Here is a 27761-nt window from a genome sequence, read left to right as displayed (position 1 = left end):
CTGTTTTGTTTGCTCTACATTGTTCATGTCTAGATGATGTCTCTGTGTTATTTTATTTATCATCCCAGAGGACCAGTGCAATTCATCTTTGAATGCAGTTCCTGTCTGCATATATATATATATATATATATATATATATATATATATATTTATGATTGTCCTTTTAATCCCAATTATGGGAGAAGAGAGGGAATAGCCTTAAGTTGCAGTAAATAAAGTCAGTGATAATGCTGGTTTTTCTAAATCGCTTAAAACTTTATTTTAAAATTCTCTTGAAGGGAAACTATAAAAGTGCAGCCATTAAAGTACATGAGCCAACAAGCATGTAGTGCATGCATCCAGAGCCATGCAAAAGTATTTATGCTTTAACTTTTTCCCATTTTGAAATGTTAAGAAAGCAAACTTCAAAGTCATTTATATGGACTATTATGGGATAGACCAAATCAAATAATAATGCATTTTTGAAATGGAAGGAGAATGAGAGCTGATTAGATGTTTTTGATTTGTTTGTTTGTTTCAAACAAATAGTAATCTCTAACATTTGGCATGGAGTTATTCTCACCATCAGTGAGTCAATGAAAAATAATCAGGTACAGTTATAGCGTCAAGGCTTTTGATTTTATTTCTCTACGAACTCTCCATCGCTTCCAAGTCGGATTTACATATGGACCTAATATAGACTGTTTTTTTCCAAAGTCATCAACTGTCAACAGATCCCTGCTGAAAAATGGCACAGCAATAGGGTGCAATGGTGTTAAGTTCATTGAGACAGATCACCATCTTCCACAGCTAAAACAACCATAATGTTTTTCTAATGACGCTATTTCTTAACTTTGGTTACACTGGATTTCATTCAGGGGCGTCAGAGTAAAGGTGGCCAAAAACAAGCTATTTGGATTTTATTTTGCAACAAAAATAGTTGTCTCTGTGATGATGTCACAGAGAGTTGGCTGATTTATTAGACTTTATATATATATATATATATATATATATATATATATATATATATATATATATATATATATATATATATATATATATATATATAGGACTCCAACACACTGTCCAATTTTGTGTTAGAAGATATTTATTTAAAACGTTTCAGGACTACACTTCTTCTGGCTTCAAATCAGGTCCGCCTGATGAAGCCCTGGTACCAAAACATTGCAAATAAATGTCTATTAATGTAAGTTTGGACAGTGTGCGGGAGTCCTTTTATAAACTTTTAAACAAAACTAGTTCAGATTATGTATCGTTTTCCTTCCATTTTCCTCTGTACCATTAAAAAGTTGGATACTGTTGTAAAACATCTAAATCTCCATTTCGCCTTCTTCTGTTTTACTTCCATGTATTGAAGACGAGTGACTCGAGATACTATGTGTGAAAAAAAGACCTCCAGTTTCCTGTAAATACTCATGTATAATAACTAATGTATGAGGAAATAGCAGAGCACCTTGTTTGGTCACAGGACGTGTGCCCTGCCTCCCCTCCCTGGTCAGTACCTATGATATCCTATGTATGCTTTCTGGAGCTTATCATCGTTTCGTTCTGAAGCATGATGAACTAATTATTTTTTCTTTTTAAATAATTTGATCACTTTGTACAGCGTAGTCCTGTGGAATGAGCATGCACCACGGCGAGGGCCTTCTGGTCTCCTTCAGTGCCATTCTCCCATCCACAGCTTCTAGTCTGTGTATCTCTGTATTACAGACTTTTTTTTCCCACTTGTGGTTTTATTTTCCTCTGCCAAAGACTTTTATAAAAGGGAACGTGTCGATACAGAATAGTCCTGCCTTCCTCTGTGAACGGACAGAGGTAGAAACGCTGTGATGCAATAGTTCAGTGCGAGTAGAACCAGGCTACAGGGGCGAAGCTGCTGTGACCAAACTGTCAAGCAGCGCCGCCTTCGAGGAAGTAATTAAATGTCGTGTCCATTTGTGTGTTTTGATTTCCGAGTGGTTCCAGGTGCTGTTCTAAAGAAATGTCCTGTAAATATTTTGCGTGTGTATTTTATCTTGATGCCAGCTGGCTGCCTCAGCATTCTGTCACAGAATCTGATTAACTGACAATATTTTACGTTTGTGTTTGTCAGACTGAAAATCACTTCTATAGTACTTGGAGACATTCTTCCGGTTCTTTACATTTGACTATTTTAGGAGTACTTTCTTGTCTTTAGAAGCACTAAGGGAGGAAAAAAAAAAAAAAACAATGCAACAAATAAATCTGAAATCCCTGAGAAACTAACCCATGCTTCCTACTTCTTGCTCTCATTGTTTCTTATCACTCCTGTACCACCTCACATCCTCCCAACATGACTTTTTGAAGAAGACTGTGTTTGTAAAAGTTCATTTAAATCCTATTTCTATTTTTAAAAGTCAAAAATGTTGGGAGAATGTTTATTTTATATGCAAACTGATCTGTTGTGGGCTATTTTATGACTGGTAAACTCTTCATGTCTTAAATTATTCAAAGAAATAAAATCCGGATGTATTTAGAAACATTTCCTAAGGTTCATTTAGTTGTTGATTAGTTACAGCAGAACTAAAGAAAAACAACAATAATACAGTTTATTGGGAGAAAAAGAAATAAGCTGCAAAAAATAGAAGTTAGGATCGTATTTTGGATCTGAACTTTGAAAATAAAAATAATTTATTTAAAAACAAAATAATTGCTGCCATTTTATTTCAGTTCAATTAAAATGTTTTTAATTGGGTTTATAAATATAGAAATCGAAAAAGTGTAATAATAAACAAAAATGAAAACATATTTAGCAAAATAAAGACACTTGATCCTCACTTTTTACTTTTAAATACTTGGAAGTTTTTCACATTTTAAAGCCAAAAGAAAAAATAATCAAGTTCTTCTATTTTTTTAACACTAAAATTGTTTTTTGTACAGATTTTATGTTTTCTAACCTATGTTAAGCTTTATGTACATCACTGAGAAATATAACCTATCATAAATATCATTTCACATGTAACTGGTTTCCATGTAAATAAATAAACCCTGTCTGACATATCATTGCTTCTGTCACCACAGGGGTTGCAACAGGCAGCAGGAAAGATAAACTCAAGGATGGTCGGGATAGAGTGAGTGAAGCACTCTGGGCCGTCTGAGGACCAGTGTGATGTCTCTTTCTGCTCTGGTGATTGGGGGGTGATGGCTGAGGGGCCTTTAGTTTGCTGCTCTTTATGGCTGGAGACATTTGGATGTTATGAAACCTTTATCTCTTCTTGATTAGTAAGAAATCTGACATTATATGTAGAATATTCACCTTGCAATTAATAATTTAATTAAGAGAGCATAAGTTAGCATCCATTTTACATACAGTTGTGCTTGAAAGTTGACATAAACTTCCATTAAATACAGAAAAAAAATCAGCTGACAGTAAAATAAACTGAATTTGACAAAAGTAATAATAAATACAAATTATAAACCATGGAAATCAGGACACTGATGTATGTATGTATGTATTAGGGGTGGAACAGTTCACAAAATCCACGGTTCGGTTCGGTTCACAGTTTCATGGTCACGGTTTTCTGTTCGGTTCAGAATATGTTTATTGTTACACCGAAAAATAAATTCAAAATTATAATGAATTATTTTTTTTTTATGAAAAATTCCAAAAAAATTAATGAATTGCAATTATTTTTAATGATTCATGTTTTATTATATTTTGCTGCTGGAATGTTAAACTCTTTTGCAATTTCAAGTGTTTTGTTGCATATAACAGGTTATTCCTGTTATTTAGTTCCAATATTCTTCCCATCACCTCTGACCAGTTTCTGTTCAAAGATTATGCTCAGTTGTACTAACACACACTGGGTTTTTAATGTGTGCTTTCTTTTAATAATAACCCTATAAGAATAATTGCGTAAAAGAGAGTTCTGTTTCTATTTACAATTTTTTAAAGGGGGTGGATGATTACACTTTTATCTAAGCGTATCAGAGTACTGGGGAAGGTGAATGGAAATAAAAGCAGCACTTTTGAGTTTTTAATATGTAACATGAGAATATTGCTTCCATTTCATATAATGTCTTGCGTTTGCTAATTTAAATTTAGCTAACAAAAGTCAATGTATGGTTAAAATGGGACAAAATTTGAAAAACAGCAACGTTTTTGTAATAAACATTAAGAAACAGAGCTGATGTGTTGAACTCACCACTAGCATTTCCTTGCTAGAACTGAGCAAGTTCCATCTTTAACAAGTGTTCTTTATCCATATAAAATATTAATTATATTCTCTCCTAAATTGTGAAATATTTAGCCGTTTGTGAAATTGCTTCTAATTTTAGTTTAACCTCTAAATCAGAAACACAGGTAAAACAAAGTACCATGCATAATTAAAAATGAAAAATCACATGAATAACTGTGACTTATGTGCAGATTAAAATTTTCTAAAAACTTAAAGCTTATATTTCTATAAATGAAGGAAGGCAAACCTCACTTTATCATTACACTTTGCTTTTGGGATTTTTCTCCTTTGGTGTTTAGAAAAAAATATTTTTGTCATTGTCTTCCTAAACTCTGGAAAGGGGTTTCACCAGTGCACTATCTAGTGGGGTTGTGGCCTCTGTTATGCATGGTGAGAAGGTTCAGAAAGGTTTTGTTGATCTGCATGTTCTCAGGTTGATTTTAATGTTCCTTTTACAGGCAACATCTCCAATGCTGATGTCTTTCGCGAGTTTTCTGTCCTCGCGTCTCTCCAGCCCGAGAAGTTGAGGAGAAGAAGCGTACAGTTCAGCCGTTATCAGAAGCTATAGTGACCACTGTCAACCATCTTTTCATTGCCCACTCTTCACTCCCTATTTGATAAAAATAGAAGCAGTTGTATGCAATGCATGCGTTATCGTATGACTTATAACTATTTGCAGGCCCAGGATCATCTCTTCACTTTTGCTTTCCTGTTCAGGTAGCTCATCTGAGATCTCATATATCAGAAAGTGAAAAATCCAAGCAATATTACTACTTATGCTGATTTTTTTTTTTTTCCCTCTGTTGTGGAAATTAGAAGTTGGTGGGTCTCATTTGGGATGAAAAATGGTCTGTTAAACCAAGAAACCAAGTGTGAAGGAATCCATTGTGTTTTAGGCTTTGCAATGGATCTCAATGTAATTGGGTTTTTGGTATTGGCATACCAAAATCTATAAATTAGTATATTACAGAAAACCTCATTTAAATCAGTGAGTCATAAAAGGTGTAACTACTATAGTTATGGACCATGGATGGTTAAAACAAAAAACACACATATAATCACAATAAAACCATGGAACAATTCAGTTTATGTATATAGTGCCAATTTCCAAACATGCCATCTCAAGGCACTTTATAGAGACAATTCAACCAGATCATACAGTAAAATTGGTTCACAGTTTTCTATCTAAGGAAAACCAGTTGATTGCATTGACTCATTGACTCTTCAGCAATTCCTCACACTAAGCATGCTTGTAACGATAGTGGAGGGGAAAACTCCCTTTGAACAAGAAGAAACCTCACAGAACCAGGCTCAGTGTGAACGCTATTTATACATCTTCCATTAGTCTTGTAAGAAAAGTTGCTTTTAGTTTGTCATATGCAACCAACACTTGGTCGGGTGTTCTTTTGAAATACTTAATCAGCCTGTGGATCTGCTGAAGTGTAATAAAAGTTTAGGTTCTTTTAATGTATTTGTGGCACTTGAAGCATCCCCTACACTTTGTCAATCAGTGTTGTGGTAAGCTCCGCTGTTTCACATTTCTGCATCAAAACACTTCTTCTTTAAGGGATACTGCAATGTGTAGCATTAGAGTAGGCACCCTGTAGGCTTTTCATTGTTCACAGAGCTGTTAGAGTTTTGACTCAAACCTCATCTGCTGCATGTCTAATTAACCTCTCATTCTGCCTCCCATTTCTGTTTCTTCACTGTAAATAAAGGACACTAGTGCCTACAAATTCATAAATGGATTTTTTTTTTTGGTCTAATTTGATACCCTAATTTTGGGTTAAGCTGTAAGCTATAATCATGAAAATAAGATGATATATATATATATATATATATATATATATATATATATATATATATATATATATATATATATATATATATTACTTTTATTTTTAGATTCAATGACAGTAAAAGACGTATTCCACTGAATAATTGAAATGACCTGTAATTGGTTTGTAGATAATTTTTTTTCTTTTAGTTATTCTGACAAACATATCTGGTTTTTTTCCAATTCAATGTTTATTATGAATTGTCAAATCTGCTAAAATAGAATTAATATAAAATAAACTTTATCAAAATAATTTTCCACAAATTGGCTTTTAGACAGAAACCTTTAGTCTGGTCCCTTTTTTTTTCTATTTCTTCCATGATAAAATTAATGTTTGGGGGTTTTTTTCTCACTGTTTTGTTGTCTTACACTGCTACAGAGAACATTGTGGAAATAGTTTTGTAATTAATACTCTCTGTGAGGAGTAAACTTTACTTGTTTAAAATCTTTGTTTCATCACACTCTTTTACTGTAGACTTGAAATGTATTTTGTACCTTAAGGTGGAAGTGAAATAAACTAGATTCAAGTTTTTTTTGTGTGTGATTTTCTTCACTCTATTTTTAGATTTAAATTGTTTTTTTCCCTACCAGCCTCTTAATTGATTAATGAGGAAAATAAAATCAGACAAGCTGCAGTTTCTTAATGGTGATTAGTAGATTATATTATCCAACCATCTTTAAGTGCGATTATTGACCTTGAGGGATTAATCGGAATTATATTCCACATCAGATTTAACCAATTGAGGACCTTTCAACTAGATGTACAGTAGAAAAAAAAAACGCGGAAGTGCAACTGTTCCTGCTAGTGACGTTAGCCAGAGTGACGTTAGCCAGAGCTACGTTGGTGTCATCGTCCTGTCGGTGTTGAGGCTTAACAACATAAACAAAAATCTTGATCTCGTTCCCAGCCACGAACAAATATTCCCACTGGAGTCTCTAAAGAGGTATGTCGACACTAGAAACCCCCTGAGGAAGAAAAATGAGGGAGGAGAGTAGGCCGCAATGTGTCTGTATCGGAGCTGGAATTAACAGCTGTTGCTAAAGCTAGTTAGCATTGGCCTGCGTTAGCTGACGCTTGTAGCTGCTAGCTGCTGGCTGGTCCCGGAAAGGTTCACAGTCTGTGACAGTCTAAAATAATGTAGTTTTATCTTTTTTAAACCCTTTTTGCGTTTTTCATTAGGTTTTTAAGTTGAATGTACTTTTTAAATTTCGCCGTCACACAGCTGTTCCTCGCTAATCTGGCTCACATTGATCCGCCGGTGTGTTAGCATCAACCTAGCTTGTTAATTGTCGGATTAGCATTAACTAAATAAGTTGCGTTAAGAAGCAGGAAACCATCTTGTTATACTTGAAACGTTGTCCTTATGCGCATTTTATTGCTACTGTTTGGGCCCGTGACATTAGGTAATTGGATAGAAGGACATGTTCTCATTTGTTTGATTCTAAAGGGTCAATGTAGAGATCTGAAAGTATACTCAAATTCAGTCATGTGATTGGATTGATGTAACGACACTTTCGCATTTACTTTGTGGATATGGAAGCCAGTTTTAACATGATCAAATTACACATATTTCTAAAACTGCTGTTTAGTTGTGTCATCCTTAGTCCATATGATGGTAATGATAGTCTGACTTATCTAACTATGCATCAAGCATAACATTCCTGATACTATTTATGTTATAAACTTTTTTAAACTATGGATAAAAAACTACGGTCAATGTTTCTAAAGGTAATTTTAAATGCAATGGCACATTAGTTTACGTTGCCTTACAGAGACAATGGCCGCAATAAAATTATCCTAAAGAATTTCCTCCCTTCCAATAATAAAAAGCATTTAATCATTTCGCTGCACTTTAACTTCATGTGATTCACACATTCTGTATAACTAAAATAAATAGCTCTTTTATTCTTTCTATTTAACGTAAATATTTCGACTGAATATTTTTATATTCTGCAGCCCTACAACGTCCAGTTAATGTAACCTTTTCTGTTATTCACATCTGCATAGATAACTTTTATATTTCATTGGAAATCTCAAAGTATTCCAATTAGCTTGGAAATCATTTGCAGATTTTAGTCTTTGAGCTGAGGATGGGCAAGTTAGGTGTATCAATGTATGTAAAGTTATAAATAAAGGTGGTCACAATCACATTTAGGCTACGGTCACACAGCAGCCTAAAGTGCACTACCATATGCGGCCTGTATTTGATCTTTTCATGACAGTCTTAACAACACAGATCTGATTTTTTTTTTTTTTTCCAATGTGATCCATGCTGTAGGGATGCACGATATAATCGGCCCCCTATCGGTATCGGCCTGTATCGGCCTTAAAACTGAATATCGGACATCGGCCACCCCACTGATATTTAACCCGATATTTGATCAGCTTCTGAGTTTCTAAAAAATTTCTAAAAAAAAAATAAAATACTACTTCTTCTTCCTCAAAAACTTCTTTTTTACAGACTTAAAAACTTCTAAAGACAAGGGAAAAAATATTGATACATTAAAATATCACAATATCTTCATATGCTGATATATTGCCATTTAAAAACACCATATCAATCTCTTTTACTAATGAAATATTGCTATATGTCATTGTTATGCTACGAAATCCCCCGAAAGTTCACGAAATTTTGACATATTTTTATATGTTGATATATTGACGCGGTATCGATCTATTTTACTAACAAAATCTCAGAAGAATTTGCAAAATATCATGACAGTTTGTAACAGAACGATGAAATTTCATGAGATTTTGAAAGTAAAATAGATCGATACTGCGTTTTAAAAATCTATTTGATATCAGCATATGAAAATATATTTGAGTATATTATTTTTCAAAGTGTCAGAAATGGATAACAAAACTGCTATTTTCAATGACTACTTATTTTTGTCCAGCTTTGTCATCAGTATCGGTTATCGGCTACATGAGTTTTAAAATATTGGCATATCGGATATCGGCCAAAATCCCAATATCGTGCATACCTACCATGCTGCTTGGCTATGTGGTCCTGAATCCGATGCAAATCAGATCTTTTCAAATGCGACCTGTGTCTGAATGGCCAGGTGTCATTCATCCGACCTGAACGCCATTAATACCCAACATAGGTCACTATTCTGTGTCTTGCTACGCAGCAGCAAGAAAAACCATGGCTGACGATGATGTGAAGATTTCTAGATGGAGTTCAGCACTACCATACATGTTAACTTCTGTAAACAAAGAGCATGCCTGCTTGTGACATCATTGCATCCTCTGCATTGCATGCAGGACACTTCACACTGGAGATCACATAAAAGTCACATATATTTGGAAATTTGTACAGCAAAGCAAAAAAATCGGATTTCAATGAAAAATTGAAATTGAGCATAAAGGTCTGTAGTGTGAACGTAGCCTTAGTGAGGTGGTAAACATGGATGGTAGTGCTGAGCGCATCAAGCAAGCTTTCATTTCTTTTCCAATGGGAGCCCGCGCATTAACAATGCAATCTTTTTAGGAAGATCCCAAAGACAGACTGATCTCCTCATTATCGTCCACGATGGTTCTTCTTGAACTTGTCTCTGCGTTACAAAACACAGAATAGGGTCTTTGAGTATTAATGATGTTCAGGTTAAAAGAAAAGTGATCTGGCCATTGAGACACTGGTTGCATTTAAGAAGATCGGATATGTATTGGGTTTAGGACCTCATAGCCTTTGAAAAAAAATCTGATCTGTTGTTCAGACTCGCATCAAAAGATCAGAAATAGACTTGGGTCACTTCAGGCTGAATTTGTGAACATAGCTAAAGAGACAAAATAATATCCCGGTGACTTAATCCCAAAAGAAAGTAAAACTTAATTAAACTAAATAAATGGGACATTTTGAACTTGTCTGTGTCTCTGCCTAAAATTCTGCAATACCAAGAGTAAGATAACATTCACTATGAAATCACAGCAGCACTGTGTTTTCAGTTCAGAAAAAACTGACTTATTTCACTTTTCTACATCATTGCAAAACCTTTTTGTATTAACTGTAGTCTAATTGTAAAAAAAAAAAAAGTTTCTAATGTACCATTATGGCATGTAAATATCAAGATGTCTACATTTAACATCTTTTTATAAAAACCTTAAAACAGGTGTTTTTATTCAATGTAATTACTATGAAAATCTCTCGTCTCAACAAAACTACCTTAAAGTCTGCTCTTTAAATGTGTTACTGCATAGTTTTGCTAATACTGATATGAATCATAAAGTTAAATTTCCAAGTGCCAATCATGCGATACTTTTGAAATGCTTGTTAAGACAAAAGTATATAGTTGAAGAAAAACTTTATTCTTCAATATTTTGTTATGTCGAAGATTATTTTTCTGCAGCTAGGTGACTGTTACAAATGAAAAAGTGCAAGGCATGGTATTAGATTCTCACTGCAATATTTGCGTAATTGTCGCCTTGAGAGATGTTGTGTCATCGACTGCTGATAGGTGAGGAACAGTGCTCGCTTGATGTGTAATTAGTCATAAGAAATAAGCTCGGCACGGTCAACTGATGCAAGCTAGGTCCGAACTCTGCACAGGTCGGTTTCAGAGGGCTGGTGTAGATGGGGCAAAAGCCTGTTGAGTCTGCTTTGCTGACTTCCTTGCTGGTTCTGGGGCACAGCCTTGACCTTAAATCTTCATCCTCATCACCTCTACTTCCTTGCATTTGGCTCTGGAGGAAATGATATTAAATATAGAAGTTATGTTTATTACATTTATTTGCTCCCTTTGATAGATGGACCAAGATGTTAAAGGAGAAGTTCGGTTTTTAACACTTTTAGCCCATTTTCTGTAGTGTCCAGGATGAAATCGAATGATCGACACCAAAATTTTGACAATTGGTCCTGTCTCTGCTTTTTGGCTCATTTAGAATCCACCCCTGGCTGCTTTAGAATGGCTTTCATAGAGCATGTCCGATAATGTCCTTAAAACAACCTTAAACGTTCTTTTTTTTAAAATATGCTACTCACCGGGTCGTCAGCGCTGTTCAATGACGTTCCAAAAAAAAGTTTCGTGAAGAAAAAACGTTCCTGTAGTGTTTTATTTAGCATTTTGTAAATCCCATTGAGTTCTATTGGAATAGTCAATATTCCCCTGCCACCGGAAACGGAAATGGGGCCTGTTTACACAGTTGTAGTCTTTTCGCTTCACTCTGTGTACTCCGACGTCGAGAATCAAGAATCCACCTTTCGTATTCCATTTTCAGAGTTTTTTAAAGTGTTTAACAGAGACGTTAGCACCTCGACGTCGGAGTACACAGAGTGAAGCGAAAAGACTACAACTGTGTAAACAGGCCCCATTTCCGTTTCCGGTGGCAGGGGAATATTGACTATTCCAACAGAACTCAATGGGATTTACAAAATGCTAAATAAAACACTACAGGAACGTTTTTTCTTCACGAAACTTTTTTTGGAACGTCATTGAACAGCGCTGACGACCCGGTGAGTAGCATATTTAAAAAAAAGAAAGTTTAAGGTTGTTTTAAGGACATTATCGGACATGCTCTATGCAAGCCATTCTAAAGCAGCCAGGGGTGGATTCTAAATGAGCCAAAAAGCAGAGACAGGACCAATTGTCAAAATTTTGGTGTCGATCATTCGATTTCATCCTGGACACTACAGAAAATGGGCTAAAAGTGTTAAAAACAGAACTTCTCCTTTAAGTCAAACAATCACTACTTAAGTATGTGAGACTCAGTTTCTACCACAACAAAATACAGTACTTGTTCGTCACCCCCAGGTGAAAAGTGATTATTGGATTGTAGATGCATTTATTTTTGAAGAAGCGTGCCTTTTAAAAAGAAATGAATTTAAAAAACGTGTTAAACTCCAAACCACTCCCCTGTTAAATACCGCTGGGGCTAAATAACCGAAACCCATGATTTTCATTTTAAAGTAACAGGTTGCAAGGTCACAGAGGTTCTGTCTGAAATTAAACCGCGGTTTTCAGATACATGCGATCATTACGGTGATCAATAGGATAGGAACTGAGACGTGTGAGCAGAGATTAGAGAGGAGCTTTGGATGCAACATCAGTTCTGACACGCAACAGGTAGCTAATATTAAGGTGTAATGAACTCTGAGGACGTGTTTTTATGCTTGTGTGTGTACCTGTACCTGTCTAGCCCTCAGTGAGGACCATTTTTCCAATTTCACCATCAAATTGAGGACCAGTTGTTGCAAAGTGAGGACATTGAGCCAGTCCTCACATGCTATTTTGTGAACGGTTAGGTTTAGGGCTAAGGTGTCAGTTGGTTAGGGTGAGGTATGCATCGGTAATAGTTAGGTTTAGGGCATAGAAAGGGTTGAAAATGATCAATACATGGTCCTCACTACGAAGGCATAACGAGTTTGTGTGTGTATTAGGGTTGTCAAAAGTATCGATACTGAAATGTTGTATCCGGATACAATACTCGTTTTTAAAAGTATCGATACAGTGCCACCCCCAGTGGCACCTAAGCAGTCAATCATCTAAAGTGCAGAATAGAAGAAAATGCACTTTCAGAACACTGTGTGATTGAATAATTCTACGCACTTTTCAGTTTCAGACTTTTTTTTTTTTTGTAATAGGTACAGCTGCTGAGAATTATTTTTGTTTCTTAACCGGTTTGGCTAGTGTCATTGTTATGTGTGCAAAGTATAGCAAAGGAAGGAACACTTAATTTTAATTTTATAAGTTTTTTATCAAGCTTGCTTAATATTGTGCACAGCATACAACCTTTATTGTATTTTATTTATTAATGAAAATATTTCTGTAGAATTTTGGAGTCGAGTATCTGTATCGAGTTGAAAAGTTTAGTATTGTGACAACCTTAGTGTGTATATACATATCTTGTATTGACGACACATTTTTCAGTGAATTTTTTTTATTTTGTCATCTTTTCTAATTATACAAAGTTTATTAGCCTAGATAAAAGGGATTGATAAATAAAAATCTAAACACATTTTGAATCATGTTTATTTTGCTCTTTTATGCACTTTTAAACTGCAAAATTATTGGAGCTATTTTCTTTCCTACTTTTATTTTTTTTATATAAATTAAGATTTTTTTAACTTTATTTTGCTGCTAATTGATAATGAACATCCCTCAAGGAGAATAACCCTGTTTGATTCAATTTTTGTGGAATGTGAAATGCACGTGCCATGTATAAACATGTACTGAGGAAGTGTACTTCAGCAGCAGTTTGTGAAAGAGGATTCTCCTAACAGAAGAGGATGAAACTGGACAATAAAGCGTCCCTTCCTTTGTACACAATGGGAAATCTATGTAAACGGGCATGGTTTGATGCCAGAGGGCTAACACACTTTATTTTCAGTCACCTGCTTGGCAGTGTGCAGCAACCTGTAGGGCCGTGATGCATTGCACTAAAGTCCATAGAGATTTCTCCAAGCATTTTATCTGGGATGCTGCTAAAAATACCTTAAACTTAATAACATTGTGTTGGAAGATATTATCTGTTTTGATTTAGGGCTGTACTATTTTGCCAAAATTAAAAATTAAAATAGCTGATTTATTCTATTTATTCCACCCCCACTGACATTATGATTTTTTTTTTATTGTGTGTGATTTAATTCTGTAAACATGTAAATTACCTCTAAGTTAAATTGGACAAATAATTTTGTTAATACAAGAAAGTTTATTTTTTTATACTTTAGTGAAAAAAATGCTTACTTTCAATCATATGTGTGGATCGTCATACTAGCTGCTATATTTATATGCTGATATATATATATATATATATATATATATGATAAAGTCCATTTCATACCCTTGTTAAATGCAGTGCGACTAAAATTGAATGCTTCTCATTATTTGGAGTTTTCAAATTTGCATTGGAAGTCCTTTTTTTTAACCTTGTAATTATATTGCAAATAAAATAATTTACCCAGCTCTATTTTGATGGAGGCAACTAGGCCTTGATTTTATCTAGAAAGGATGGTTTTTCTTTAAGAAAAGGTCATTTCTAGATTTTGTAAAATGTATTACAGAAACTAAAAATATAATTACTACTCTATTTTAAAGTAAAAGTGTAAATCAAGTTCTGAAGTAGTTCAATATTGGCTTCCGAACTCAGTCAAACTGACAAGTGGTCATATCTATAGAGTTATAACTTTAGAGGGCGATAAAAAAGCTGTTAAATGGCTCACATGTTGTTAATTTTTTTGATGTTTTTGTTGTAGTAATATTTTGCACTCTGTGCTGTGAAGCACACAGTTTGAGATTAAACTTGGATTACCTGTCTGACTTCATGGTGTTATACAACATAATCTCTGCTGGATCCGATCCATCTGTTCATGCAGTTAGCTATTTCAGGAATTGAGGCGGGACAAATTTTCCCTCTCTAGATGACACCCTGTTTGTGTTTTGCTTTGTTTAAATTAAATCTGGACATGGGGTAGTTTAGTTTAGTTTATTTAGGATCCCCATTAGCTGTAGCAAGCTACAGCTATTCTTCCTGGGGTCCAACAACAAAACATGAAATAAAAAAAAATTACAAATGAAATAAAATTATGTGGACATTAAAACAACATTTCCCATAATCTATACATATACATATATACATACACACATATACAGATACATATATACATATACATATATACCCATATACATAAACAGAAACAATCCAAACTAATCAAAACAAACTACAAAGCACAGCAAGTGAAGAAGACAGTCCTAATCATGTTTTACCTCTATATTTAATAAATGTTCTTTCAATGATTTTTTAAATTTCCTTAAATCAGTTATCAGTTTAATGTAATTCGGCAGTAAATTCCATGCTTTCATACCTCTATACATAACAGTTCTTTTTAGGGCATTTGACTTTACTTTAGGCAAACTAAAGTTTCCTTCAGTCGCATGCCTAGTCCTGTATTCGTGATTTTCTGAACTAAAAGTAAGGTTTGTAAATAACATATAAGGTGTTTTTAATACAGATATGTTTCTAATCATAACAGTCAATGAGTATGAAAGTCTGTCTTTAACCAACAACCAGTTTAATTTTTTATGCATTGTTATGATATTTGTCCTTAAATCACACTTCAATATTATTCGGGCAGCTCTATTTTGTACATGTTGTAGTTTATTTAGCATCTCTCCTGGGGCATTTGACCAGACGACTGGGCAGTAATCCATATGAGAAAAAATCAATGATTGGATTATCATTTTAAGAATATGTGGGGACATAAAGGTTGCATGTCTTCTTATGACTGTGATTCCTCTACCCATCTTTGCAATCATGTTATTAATATGTTTTCTCCATAATAACGTGTTATCCACCGTCACTCCCAGAAGCTTGGACTCATGCACATTCCTTATCGAGACGTTATTGATATTAATATTCAATATATGATTACTGTTTACGTTGTAATTTGACCTCACAATCATGCTGTTAGTTTTTGCTGTATTCAATACCAGCTTATTTGCTTTCACCCATTTATCCACTCCCACTAGTTCGTTATTCATAATAATTTCTAATTCATTATTTGTTCTTGCTGATGTATATATAGTGGAATCATCTGCATACATAATTATTTTAGTTCTTTTGAGTATGTATGGTAAGTCATTAGTAAATATTGAAAATAATAAAGGACCCAGGCAGCTCCCTTGAGGTACACCACATGTTACAGTTTGTTTTTCAGAAAATGCACCATTAAAATATACCGTTTGTGACCGGTTAGTTAAATAACTGTAAAACCAAGTAAGTGCAGATTGTTCAAAACCATAGCAGGAAAGTTTTTCTAATAGCAGATCGTGGTCAATTAAATCAAAAGCAGCTGAAAAATCTAGAGACACAACTCCCACCATATCTTTCATTTCAATACTCCTAAGCCAGTCATCAGACATACTAATTAGTGCTGTTGCTGTAGAATGAGCCTTTCTATAAGCATGTTGAGAGTGACAAATTATGTTATTAATCGACAGATAATTATTAATTTGTTCATATACTATGGTCTCTGTTATTTTTCCTAACACAGGTAGTAGACTTATCGGACGACTATTTGAGCTGGAAAAGGGCAGTTTCTTATTTTTCTGTAATGGGATTATTTTGGCTGTTTTCCAGGCTTGTGGACACACTGAAGACATAAAACTTAAATTAATAATGTGAGTAATTACAGGAGCGATTTCATCAGCAACCAATTTGAGAAGTCTGACATCCAGTTCATCAACACCCGGTGGTTTATCTTTGCACTTTTTCAGGCAATCCTTTACCCTCTGCAAGTTAACCATTTCTAATTTAAACTTGGACCTTTTCCCTTTCATTATTTCATTTCTTATTAATAAGTGAGATATTTCATTACTTAGGTTAGGCATATTTTCTCTTAGTTTTGCTATTTTACTAATGAAATAATTATTTAAATAATTAGCAATTTCTCTAGATCCAGTTATGAAGCCATCATTTGTCTCAAGGAATAATGGATGCGTTCTATTTTTCCTACCTGTCAAATCATTAACTATCTTCCACATTTTTTTGCAATCATTCCCCGCCTTCTTTACTCTATCTTCATAATAATTCTTTTTTTTCTTTTTATTTAGCTTGGTCACAGCGTTTCTTGTTTTCCTATAGAGGCACCAGTCTTCCTTATTCCCAGTTATAATTGCAGTTTTTTTCATTTGTTCTCTCATTTTCATAGCTTCTTTCATTTCTTTGTCCAGCCAGGGTGTTTTCGATGTTCTGACGGTAAACCTTCTCAAAGGTGCATGTTTCTCAATCACAGGTAGAAATAAATCATCAAACTTTGACAGTGCAAGCTCAGGATTTCTTTCAGTCAACACTTTAGACCAACATATTTCTCTCACATTGTCAACAAAAGAATAAGGATTGAAAGATGCATATGATCTCTTAAAAATTATTGTAGGTCCTTGCCTATCTACCTTATTGTTTTTTTCTACTATAATCAGATTATGGTCACTGCTTCCAATTGGGACCGATGATATCTTGTTAACTGTTTCTGGAGAGTTTGTAAAAATGTGATCAATACATGTAGCTGTTTTAGTACCATCTTGTTTTACACATATTCTTGTTGGCTTATTCATAATTTGATCAAATCCACCTGCATTAGCTCCAATTTGTATCTTATTCTTCAGTGGACAGTTATGAGCAAACCAGTCAATGTTAAAATCTCCAAGTAAATAGACATCCAGACTCACATTCATATTAGCTAACATTTCACAGATTGTGTCAAGATATTCATTGTTAGAACTTGGAGGTCTGTAACAGCAGCCTACTAGTATAGGCTTTCTGTGAGGAAAATAAACTTGTAACCATAATATTTCAATATTATATTTCATCATGTCAGTACACATTTTTACAGGTAAATGATCTTGAATGTAAAAAGCTACTCTACCACCATATTTATTTCTATCGTTTCTATAAATGTTGTAACCCTTTATATGTAATTCACTATCTTCAAAGGAGGAGTCTAAATGAGTCTCAGAAATAGCAAGTATCTTTAGCTTATGTTCTTCTAACAATTCAGCTATATCATTTGTTTTGTTTCTTAGACTGTTTATATTTATATGTGCAATAGTTAGTCCACTTTTTAGTCGCTTGTGTTGGGATGTCATTGCCATATATTTTAAGAAGCAGTCCTGTAAGCATATTTCCGTTTATTTATCCTATCTTGGGGTGCTGGTACGAGGTCGGATTATCAGTTTGTCGTGTCTGAGGTAAGCTATTTCACCCTTCTCACGTGCAGCTTTCAGTTTCGGCATGAGTTCCTTTCTTTTTAACCTTACAGCATCTGTGTAGTCCTCATTGATGAATATTCTAGTACCTTTCAGATTTTTTGCTCTCTGCATTACTGCAGTTTTGTCTTTGAAGTGCAAAAACTTTACCACAATGGATCTAGGTCTTTCCCTATCTGGTTCAGGTTTTCCTATACGGTATGCTCGTTCAATATCAATCTCCCTTTGTAGTTGCAACTTCTGCTTTAGAATTTCTTTAACTTTTTCCTCTGATTCTACCCAAGATTCACCCGGGGTCTCAGGTATCCCATCAATGACCACATTATTTCTTCTCGATAAACCTTCCAGGTACTCTTGTTTATCCACAATTACCTGTAAGCTTTCACATATCTTGATTATGTCTGTCTGGATTGAATTACCATGATCAGACTGTTTTGCCTGAGTGATCTTTAGCTCATCCACATCTTTCTGTGTGAATTGTATACTTAATTTCAACTCCTGAATTTCTTTTGTAATCATGTCCATCCTTGAATTTGTTGAATCCATTATAACTTTAACAAAGTCTTTGAAAATGTCCTGCTGTTGCTGTAATAAAGCTGTAAACATGTCCTTCTGGTGATTCAGCAGGTCATTTACCTGAGTGAGTGATACCCAATCCTCCTCAGTGTTTCTTTGCTGTTTGGGACCCATTTTTCAAGGTAGTATGGTGTTACCTGATAGTGGAGGCTGGGGCCTGGCCTGGAGGCTGGGGCTTGTTCTTGTAGTGGTGGCTGGCCTGGTGTTGGAGGCTCCTAGCTTGTACATTTTTGATGTTTTTGTTGTAGTAATATTTTGCACTCTGTCCGGTTTATTGCCTATTATTTTTGGAGCTCTTTCTGACAATTTAAAAGCATATTGTTCCAAATTCTGAACATTTTTTTTACTTTCTAATTTCATATGTGAAGTTGAAACAACTTGCGGAATAGTAATGGTGCTTACCCAAATTTAAGCACCAGGCTTTTTTTTTTTTCAACTTGTTGGACATATTTAACTGTGTGAGTATAAAATACAAATATGTATTTATTATGATTTATGTCCTGATCTCAGATGAACAACACCGGGAACAAGAGAGCTCCAACGACAGCCACTCAGCGACTTAAGCAGGATTACCTCAGGATAAAGAAAGACCCAGTGCCTTACATCTGTGCAGAGCCTCTCCCCTCCAACATCTTAGAATGGTAAGACTTCTGTTCACAGACCTCCACAGATCAGGTAGAACCAATGTCTTCCCAATAAAAAACATTTTCCACTTTAATCAAATTAAACAAAAGATAATGATGGCTATTAGGGCTGGGCGATATAGAAAAAAAGCTTATCGATTAAAAAAAAATGCATATTGATCGATATCGATAATTATTGAAAAGATTTGAAACCATATTTTATGTGCAGCTCTGCCTTGACTTTTATAATATTGCTAAATGATTTAATTGTAATAAAAAACCAAACACAGACTTCGAATTAAATCTTTATTTAACCAACTTTTTTAACCATAACAGAATTGTTTTAAAGAAAAATAACTTAAGAGACCTGAGTTATGTTATTAAATACTGACAAAGAATAAACTAAAGTGACCAAAATAAATATAACAAATAAATAAATGCCCCCCCATCGCCGCCGCCGCCCTCGTTTCCTGCTTTAACCTGAGTTATTACTTTGAAGTTTCTGGCCCCTCAGCATTTTTCTCTCAATTGTTAGAACTACGTGGGAAACTGCCCAGAACTGAAAATATATATATATTTTCCGAAGATTCCTCGGAGGAGAGCCGCGTCGGGGCCTACACAGCTCGTACTCCTGCGGGTGTGAGCGGCTGAGAGAGACGATAAAAAAAAAAAGTTGGTTGCGTTATCAGACTTCGTTTTCACTGGTTCCCGACACATTTTCCAGATGACTGTGGTTTGTTTTTGGTCCGACTTGCCATCACCGAAATACTGCCAGACTGCCGAACTACAAAAACCCTTTTTTTGAAACAGTTTCCTCCGCCTCTCCTTGCTGCATCTTCATGTGCTCTGTGTTGTGGTTTGAGAGGGCGGCGCTTGGTGACGACATGCCTGGGTCCGCGATTGTGATTGGTTGGGAGGAAGCAGTGACTAGCATAAACCTACATGCTAGGCTACAATGAGAAGGAAGGAAAACTGCGTTTCTTTTTTATCGAACTTTTATCGACCCTCTTTTTTTCTATTGCGCCACACGTCTATCGATCGATATATACCGTTATTGAATTATCGCCCAGCCCTAATGGCTATACAGATTTTAAATATTTAGTTGAACATATTTTTATACATGATGCATATTAACTACAAAGATATATACAAATTATGGATGTTTTTATGTCTTATATGAGATTTTTTTTAGCTTTTTCCTGTAAAATCTGCTGTTATTTTGTCATGAATAAGTATTTTAGAGGTGAAATGTTTCATAGTTGCTCCAAAAATCAGGATTATTATCTGGATTTGACAGGTTTTCAGACATAAAACCGTATTCATTTTAATGTGCACAGCTAACAAACCTCTAACAGAAGCATATTTTCTCTCACTGCTTTAACGTTAGGAAAAACAGAAATGGCTTAAACTGGAAAAACACATAACTGGATTTTATCAGGTGGAATCCAGTAACTGGTCTAATGGTTCATGTTGGTTAATTATAAATTTTTTTTTTATTACATTTCCTCAGAAGAAACTGGTTGTTGTTCTAACTATATTAAGGGCTCTTGGTGTGTTTTCAGACTTTGGTCACAGTAACTTTTAATGATCCACCTTTGAATGAACCTAAGAATGTAATGTAAACAGCTGTTGGCACGAGATCGGTCCTTATACAAACTGGGGTGTAAAAGTATGTGTTTTTTTATTATAAATGAAGGTTTATAGAGCTATCAGATGTCTGACAGACGTCTAAGGAAGTGGTAAACAGATACTACGTTAATCATTCTGGGACCAAGTCAACATGGTGAGCTTAAATAAAATCTAGTTTCTCTATCAGGTCGGGTTCTCAGTCTGAGTCACTGTGGCTGTTTGCTAGTAGCTTTATTCCTGTTCAGCCAGAGCAGGGATATGCAACCCAAAATCTGCAAAGAGCCAAACTGGGATAAAAAAACAGGTCTGTCTGGTGCCGCAAACATTTAAAAGGCTTATATAAGCCTCCTGAGGGCTCTAACTCCCAGATTCCACATACTCCGTCAGAACTTCGCTCATGTATGTCGTGTGGAGTATTTCTCTGTCATGTTAATCAATGAGAGCTGTTCTACATCTGCTATTTTTTGCTCTGGTCTGGTCTGGCCAGGTCAAGATCTGCAATTGCATCAAACAGGAAAAAGAACATAGAGAAGATCCGGTTTGTCAAATTAAAATATAGTAACGACAGATCGGTTACTACAAATTAGAGCATAATTCTTATATATATATATAAAAAAACTAACACAGTTTATTAAATAGATTGGATGCAAACTATTTGTTCTTCAACATACCAGAAAGCAGATTTCTCATCTCCATCAAAATATTTATTTTATACTGAGGGGCTTTAAAGTTTCATCAGATCCAGTCAAAAGAAACTTCTTATTGCAGGAATTGATGAAGAGATGTTGAGTTTGGGAGTAGAGAACAAACATAGTTCATAAAAAAAAAAAAGCTGTTTTGTTAAAAGGCCGCATGCAACTCTGATCTAGATGGTAGAGTTGGTATGTTTGAGGTGATGAATTCCTGTTTTTAACCTCTGTGTCTGTTAATGCTATAGTGTGAAAAATGTCTGAATGTTTCATTTTTTAAGATTCTCGTTTTTCTATTATTATTTTTATGCCCATTTCTTTTTTTCTTTCTATTACGTAGCCAATTTTAAGGTTTTGCTTAAACACTGGTTTAGTCAGAATAATGAGTTAGCAATCTTTACACTTTAAACCGTTTTTGAATAAACCAAACCTGGATTACCCTTAATATACATTTTAATCAAGCTCTGCTTTTCTTTTTGGTCAGATTAAAGAACCACCCTTCTAATGCTTCTTTAAGATTTCAAACAGAAAACCAAAGATTTCATTACAAAGGAAGAAAGGAATTTTATATATTTATTTTGTTTACTTTAACACATAAAATTTTTTATAATTTTTATAATTTCTAGCCAAAGTAGTTTGAGTCCCTATGGAGGTTCCAGAGGGCCACACTCAGCCCTGGAGCCACAGGCTGCATCCCCCTTTATCTAGTTAGACTCTGTGTAAATGACCGCCTGACTTTTTCACCCAGGAAGCAACAAAAAGGAGATGACTGCTGTTTTCTCTGTTAGTCAGAATGTTTTAATTTTGTTTGCTTTGGGGAAAAACGTCTTCCTGTTGGCATCCATAGTAAAGTAATTTGTTACGGCGAGCGACTGCTGAAAATAAGAGGTTTCAGAGTCACTGTCTGAACTGTTATTTATTTTTTCTCTGACGAATCTTCAGAACCTTTTTGTTAACAGATTTATGATGAGAAGGAAGGATGTAACCTTCAGGAACAACATTGTAATTCACTAAGCTAATATGCACCAGTGCCATTATTTGCACCTTCCTGGTTCCTTGGTAGGATGCATCCTAACCTGACTGGTAAGGATTAGGTAAAACAGGATTACAGCAACGTGGTGTTTTGATGAGTTTATGGTTGTTCGTGTTTGGATCTATACATATAAAATAAGAGATAATTGAATACAAAACTTTGAATTTCTGTGTTTTTTTTATTCTTTTTTTTTGGGTGTGGGGGGGTACCATTTATGGGTATATCCTTTTAAAGCAAAATGTAGATCACTGAGATAATTGGGTATAAATGAGGGCTAGGTAATGTGTAAAGACTAGGGGTGGAACAGTTCACAAAATCCACGGTTCGGTTCACGGTTTCGTGGTCACGGTTTAACTGTGAGAGGCTTTACTTTTATTCTGGCACGTGGATTTGTTGCTTTTTTTGTATGATGTATTGATATGTCCACAGCCTGTGTTCCATGGAATATTAAAGTTAAAGAAAAATGAACCGTAAATGCCAGGACGCAGCTGCTGACGTGTAATATATACACGTGTCAAGTTTTTACACATATTTAGTGGTTTGAAATGGTGGATTTCTGCTGTTCCCTCTCTATAAACTTTGCTTCCATATAAAACCAGCTTTACAGTTCAGTTAAATCGCATCATGTGTTGCACTTAGAGAATTAATTTGCTTTTATTGAGAAACTTAATGTTGTTAATGTTGTAGTTTATTAAACAGGATGATTTTTAGGATTTGTATTAAAGTAAATTAAGCATTTATATCTGTTCAGTTATATTATTGTGGCTTACAGCTAAATTCATATGAAAGATTCTGTTTATCTGCAGATCTGATTATTATAAAATACCTACATTTGCAGAATTTTAGATGTTAAAGTGGTGAATCTAGCCTGAGACAGAGGACTGGGACCTGCAGCTTTAGCTCTGCGATCCCACCAATAGACACACTGGAAAAAATCGAAATCTAGATAAGTCATTTTTTCTTAATAAGTGCGGAGGTAAAAGATACATTTTGCCAATGGAACAAGACAGTTTATACTTAAAATAAGAAAACACAATTGCATTTTCTTATTTCGTGTGCATATTATCTTATTTTAAGAGTAAAAACACTAATTCCATTGGCAAAGTATCTCATTTAGCTACTCAAATTAAGGCAAATGCATGTAATTTAAGAAATTTTTACTCATTTCTAGATAGTTTTTTCCAGTGCAATAGACTAGTAAAATGGGGATGTCTTTAACTATTAACATAGTAAAAAGTCATTACTAAAAGTCTTTCTTTGTTTATCTTTCATATTATATTTGCACAGAATTTATTCAGCTAATTATGAAATGGCTTTGCGCCATTGGGCAGCTTAATAAGCTTTCGCTTTCAATCATAAACGTGTAAATTTTATTTCTCGAAAATGTTTTAATTCTCTTCATGTAAATGTTAGAATAATTTTATTCTGTTATAAAACATGAGCTTAGATATAAAATGTTCGTTTTTTTTACCCTAAAACAAATGTTTCTGGTATATTTGTATCCCCAAAAGCTCATATGTCAGTTAGGATAGACTAAAGGGCAGACTGAGTGTTTGAACGTTTGCCTGGCTGACTGCTGACTTTGGTTGACAGACGCTATTAACAGCTTCCATGAGGATAAACCAGAACAGGTAGCATGCTTCAAAAAGCCAAGCAGGAAACTGAGTGGAAGATAAAAAAAAAAAAGGTTGATAGAGCTCCAATAAATTTGAAACACCATAGGATAATGTTGAAACCTATTGTAATTTATACTTCTAAATGTAAGACAAAGGTTTTAAAATTGGTTGTTTCATTCCACCCTACTGTTAGAATAAAAAAAAAACCCTGAAATTTACATAATGCTTTGACTGCTAAAAGTCGGGATTTTAATAATTTTTTTTTTTATCCTCTTTAGGCACTATGTAGTCCGAGGTCCTGAGAAAACCCCATATGAAGGTAATGCACGCTTTTGAAACTACAAATTAACAGCTTGACGTGTGATGTTTGGTTGCATCTGCCTGACTCACACCTAATTATTTGTTTTTCACAACTTGTGTTTAATGCTGATGACTCCGTGTTTTCAGGAGGATATTACCACGGAAAGCTCATATTTCCTCGGGAGTTTCCCTTTAAACCTCCTAGTATTTATATGATAACACCAAACGGAAGGTTCAAGTGTAACACAAGGTAGGGGGGAGTATTCTTCTAAAAAGTAATAAAAATCTATTGAGTTGTTTGTTGAAGATGCTTTGGGTAATTTTTTCCTCTCCTTGTGCAGGTTATGTTTGTCCATCACAGACTTCCATCCAGATACGTGGAACCCAGCGTGGTCCGTCAGCACCATCCTTACAGGTCTGCTCAGCTTCATGGTGGAGAAAGGACCAACACTGGGCAGCATTGAGACGTCAGACTACACGGTGAGTGGGAAAAAAATCAAATGCATTAAACAACGGTCTATGTGCTTCATGCAGCTTTTGAATTTTTTTTTAAATACTTTTCTTTACTTTTTTCCAGAAAAGACAGCTGTCAGCCCAAAGCCTGGCGTTTAACCTCAAAGACAAAGTGTTCTGCGAGCTCTTCCCTGATGTAGTAGAAGTACGGATTAGACAGTTTTGTTTTTTTTATTTTTTTTCTGCTTTGGTAGAAATTTTCTGTTTTTTTTTTTATTTATGAATATCTTATATTTCTCATGTAGGAAATGAAGCAGAAACAGAAGGTCCAAGAAGAGTTGAGCGCCCGCACACAGCCCCTCCCCTTACCGGATGTGGTGCCTGATGGAGACCCTCAACAAGCCCATTACGGCCTCCCAGTCCTCAATGGAGGACCGGTCCCTGCAGGGGGCGCCAACCCGGCCCCAGGCCTGCAGCAGGGCAATCGCAACCATGGACTTCTGGGAGGAGCTTTGGCCAACCTGTTTGTGATCGTAGGCTTTGCTGCGTTCGCCTACACAGTGAAGTACGTTCTGAGGAGCATAGCTCAGGAGTGAGAGGAGGCGCTCTGCTTCCTCCAAAAGACTCAGACTTTACACCGTGGACACCTGGAGGAGGGACGCTCAGTCCGCGGTTAGATCCCTCCACAGCTACTTCTGCCACCGTGGACCTCAGCAGAAAGAAACTCGAAGCTCCCGTCCTGCGGCTGGACTGAGAGCAGGAGTTTGGGAGCGGTTTTTATATAAAAAAAAAAAAAGGTTCTGATCCACTTTGTGTTTCAGTGGTTTATAAACCTCCTGGGAACAACCTTGGCTCATGGGTTATAAAGAAGTGCAGACAAAGATCTTTTTTGCCCACTAGCTTTTAAATAAGAAAACTGAGCTCCTGTCCTAATGAATTGATAGAAGAAGTCTGTTATTGAAATCCTATATAAAACCTGTAATTCATCTTTAATTCCCATACCCGTCCTCCATGTTCCACAGAAAATGAGTTGGCTCTGTCTTACATGTAATTCCAGCTCAGTGCCCCACAGGGTATCATTTAAAGTTGGCTCTGAACTGCTTTCTCATACCTCAATCAGGTTTTCTTTGCTTTCCTTGCCAAGATTCATTTCACGTCATCGCATCCAACCTGCCAGCTCGCCTCTTAAGGAGGAGGAGCTACAAATGACTTTGGCCTACTTTTCCAACAGCTTATGTAATTCAGAAAAATTGCAAATATTTTGATTATTACATCCTTATATTTGCTTTTTGTCATCCAAATTAGTGAAATATTAGCGATTTCCAAATATTCAAAAAGATAAATTAGAAGTTACACAGTAATGAGTCTTTCCAGAGAAATTTATTCAAAGCATCACAAATATTGAAACAAACTGGGTTAAGATAGAACCTGTTACATCACATCTGCTTTGTCTAATTCATGATTTATTTCTTAGAAGTGGGACACTTATCATTGGCCTCAGCTAATGTGTAAATAAATCTGCATTGTTCTATTTACTGAACAAACCACTAAGTGCATTGGGTCTGATGAAAGATCGTTTAAATTCCAGTTATGAGTCCTGCTTTCAGCCCATGAGCCAAGTCAAATGTGCACATTGGAAACTTTTTATAAATCCATCTAGGTCCAAATAAGGAACCAATATTTTTATTTCTGTTAATCAAAACTCTTTTTTGGAGTATATCTCCTTTTTTTTGTCTTATTTATAGAACTGCCAGCTGATTGCATTTGCAAAACACTCAGTACAAACATGCAAAGGCCCTGGCTTTCATTATTAGCTGATGATTAACTCTTGAATTTCAAATAAACGGTTCTTCTCTGTATTTGATGTTTCAGCAGAAATCTGATGATTCTCTTCTTTTTCCTCCACAAAGAAAGAAAAGTCAAACTGATAGTGGGAGTGCTTCAGTTAACCTGTGACCTTGTATGGTTTCATAGTAAATTCATACCCTGCTCTGAGAGGCGGTCAATAAATCTCCCTTCCAATCTGCTTCTGTCACAGATTGTCTATCAGCGTTTAGCAAATAGCTGTAGCCCAAAACAATAAAAAGGCTGCTGCTTTCATTTTTTTTTCTATAAATAAAAATGGTTCATAACCCCATAAAGGCGTGTCCCCAAGCTTCCTTTGTTGTGATTAAAAGCATCTTGTTCCACAGAAGTTTGCTTTGTTTTGATGCAGGTCTTCCCTGGAATCGTATACCTCACTGAATACCTTTTATTCTTTTCACTTTTAGCCTCATTACAACAATAATCTGAAAAATCTACCCTAACAGGAAACAATTGTCCATGAAGCGGAAACGCCGACTACTTTTAAAACGTTCCTTTTTGATAAAGCTTATAGTTAAAACCTGATGTTTTCTTTATCGCTCGATGAGTAGAGAGTTGGAGCGTTAACAGCTTGAATGCTGATGAAGGTTCTCAGTCATCCAGGTCATAGTCATTCCGTAAAAGTTAAAAAAGTGGTAATTTTTTTAACTTTTACGGAATAACAGCCCTGAACCAGCGGGGGAGAAATTTAAGCAGACAGATGTTTCTCCTTCCCTCTACTTTTCTTATACCTCATCCAAAATAGCACATCCTGAGCTATTTTCTGTGTTTGGGCTGCTGGAGGACATGGGGACCACTTCTGTTCAATCTGCTTCATTCTGTCTCTTTTCTCCCATTCTGTAATATCTGTAAACTTCCACCAATAACTGCTTTCTTCATTGTAGCTTCATCTGATCTGTTCCTCTTCGCTGTGACTCCATCTTTGATTGAAATATCAGCTGTGCTGCTGCTACCGACATCTATGTTTATAGATATTGAAGCTTGGCCTGTTTTTAGTGTAGTTCTGTTTCTATTACAGTGACCAACAGGATTGACTTGGAGATCGTCTGCTTGGCTATGTCTTTTCTGGATGGGGCCACCTGTGGAACTATTTAAGTTACCATTTTTATGTCCGCTTTCTTGAACACCAGTCAGCCTCGGAAGAAGGCCGCTCGCACTGAGCCTGGTTCTCCTGGAGGTTTCTTCCTGTTAAAGAGAAGAAGCTGCAGTGCTCTGTGTGAGGGATTGCCGCAAGATTATCCAGCAG

General features: G+C 35.4%; 2 protein-coding genes across 5 annotated transcripts in view; both read left to right on the top strand.

The window, feature by feature from the left end:
• LOC119791769 (arf-GAP with coiled-coil, ANK repeat and PH domain-containing protein 3-like) overlaps nt 1-5400 on the top strand; it is a 75458-nt gene extending 70058 nt beyond the window's left edge. For 3 of the 4 annotated variants that reach the window (XM_038298059.1, XM_038298060.1, XM_038298061.1), the window contains 2 exons: nt 3040-3089; nt 4655-5400. In XM_038298059.1, coding sequence (XP_038153987.1) covers nt 3040-3089; nt 4655-4723 — 119 coding nt within the window. In that variant the 3' untranslated portion in view covers nt 4724-5400. The remainder of the gene's footprint in view (nt 1-3039; nt 3090-4654) is intronic. The other variant, XM_038298058.1, reaches the window with a different exon arrangement.
• A 1424-nt stretch (nt 5401-6824) lies between these two features.
• On the top strand, nt 6825-26793 carry ube2j2 (ubiquitin-conjugating enzyme E2, J2 (UBC6 homolog, yeast)). The gene is made up of 7 exons (XM_038298113.1): nt 6825-6977; nt 18820-18950; nt 24178-24218; nt 24347-24449; nt 24541-24679; nt 24777-24857; nt 24958-26793. Exons 2-7 carry the CDS (start codon nt 18820-18822, stop codon nt 25246-25248), a joined length of 786 nt encoding a protein of 261 aa, XP_038154041.1. The 5' UTR covers nt 6825-6977; the 3' UTR covers nt 25249-26793.
• The last annotated feature ends 968 nt before the right edge of the window (nt 26794-27761 follow it).

The sequence above is a fragment of the Cyprinodon tularosa genome, unplaced genomic scaffold (assembly GCF_016077235.1).
Source record: "Cyprinodon tularosa strain WSP-4 unplaced genomic scaffold, ASM1607723v1 ctg40, whole genome shotgun sequence".
Classification (NCBI taxonomy): Eukaryota; Metazoa; Chordata; class Actinopteri; order Cyprinodontiformes; family Cyprinodontidae; genus Cyprinodon; species Cyprinodon tularosa.
Note: the sequence above shows the minus strand (reverse complement) of the source record. Positions and strands in the feature narration are given on the sequence as shown.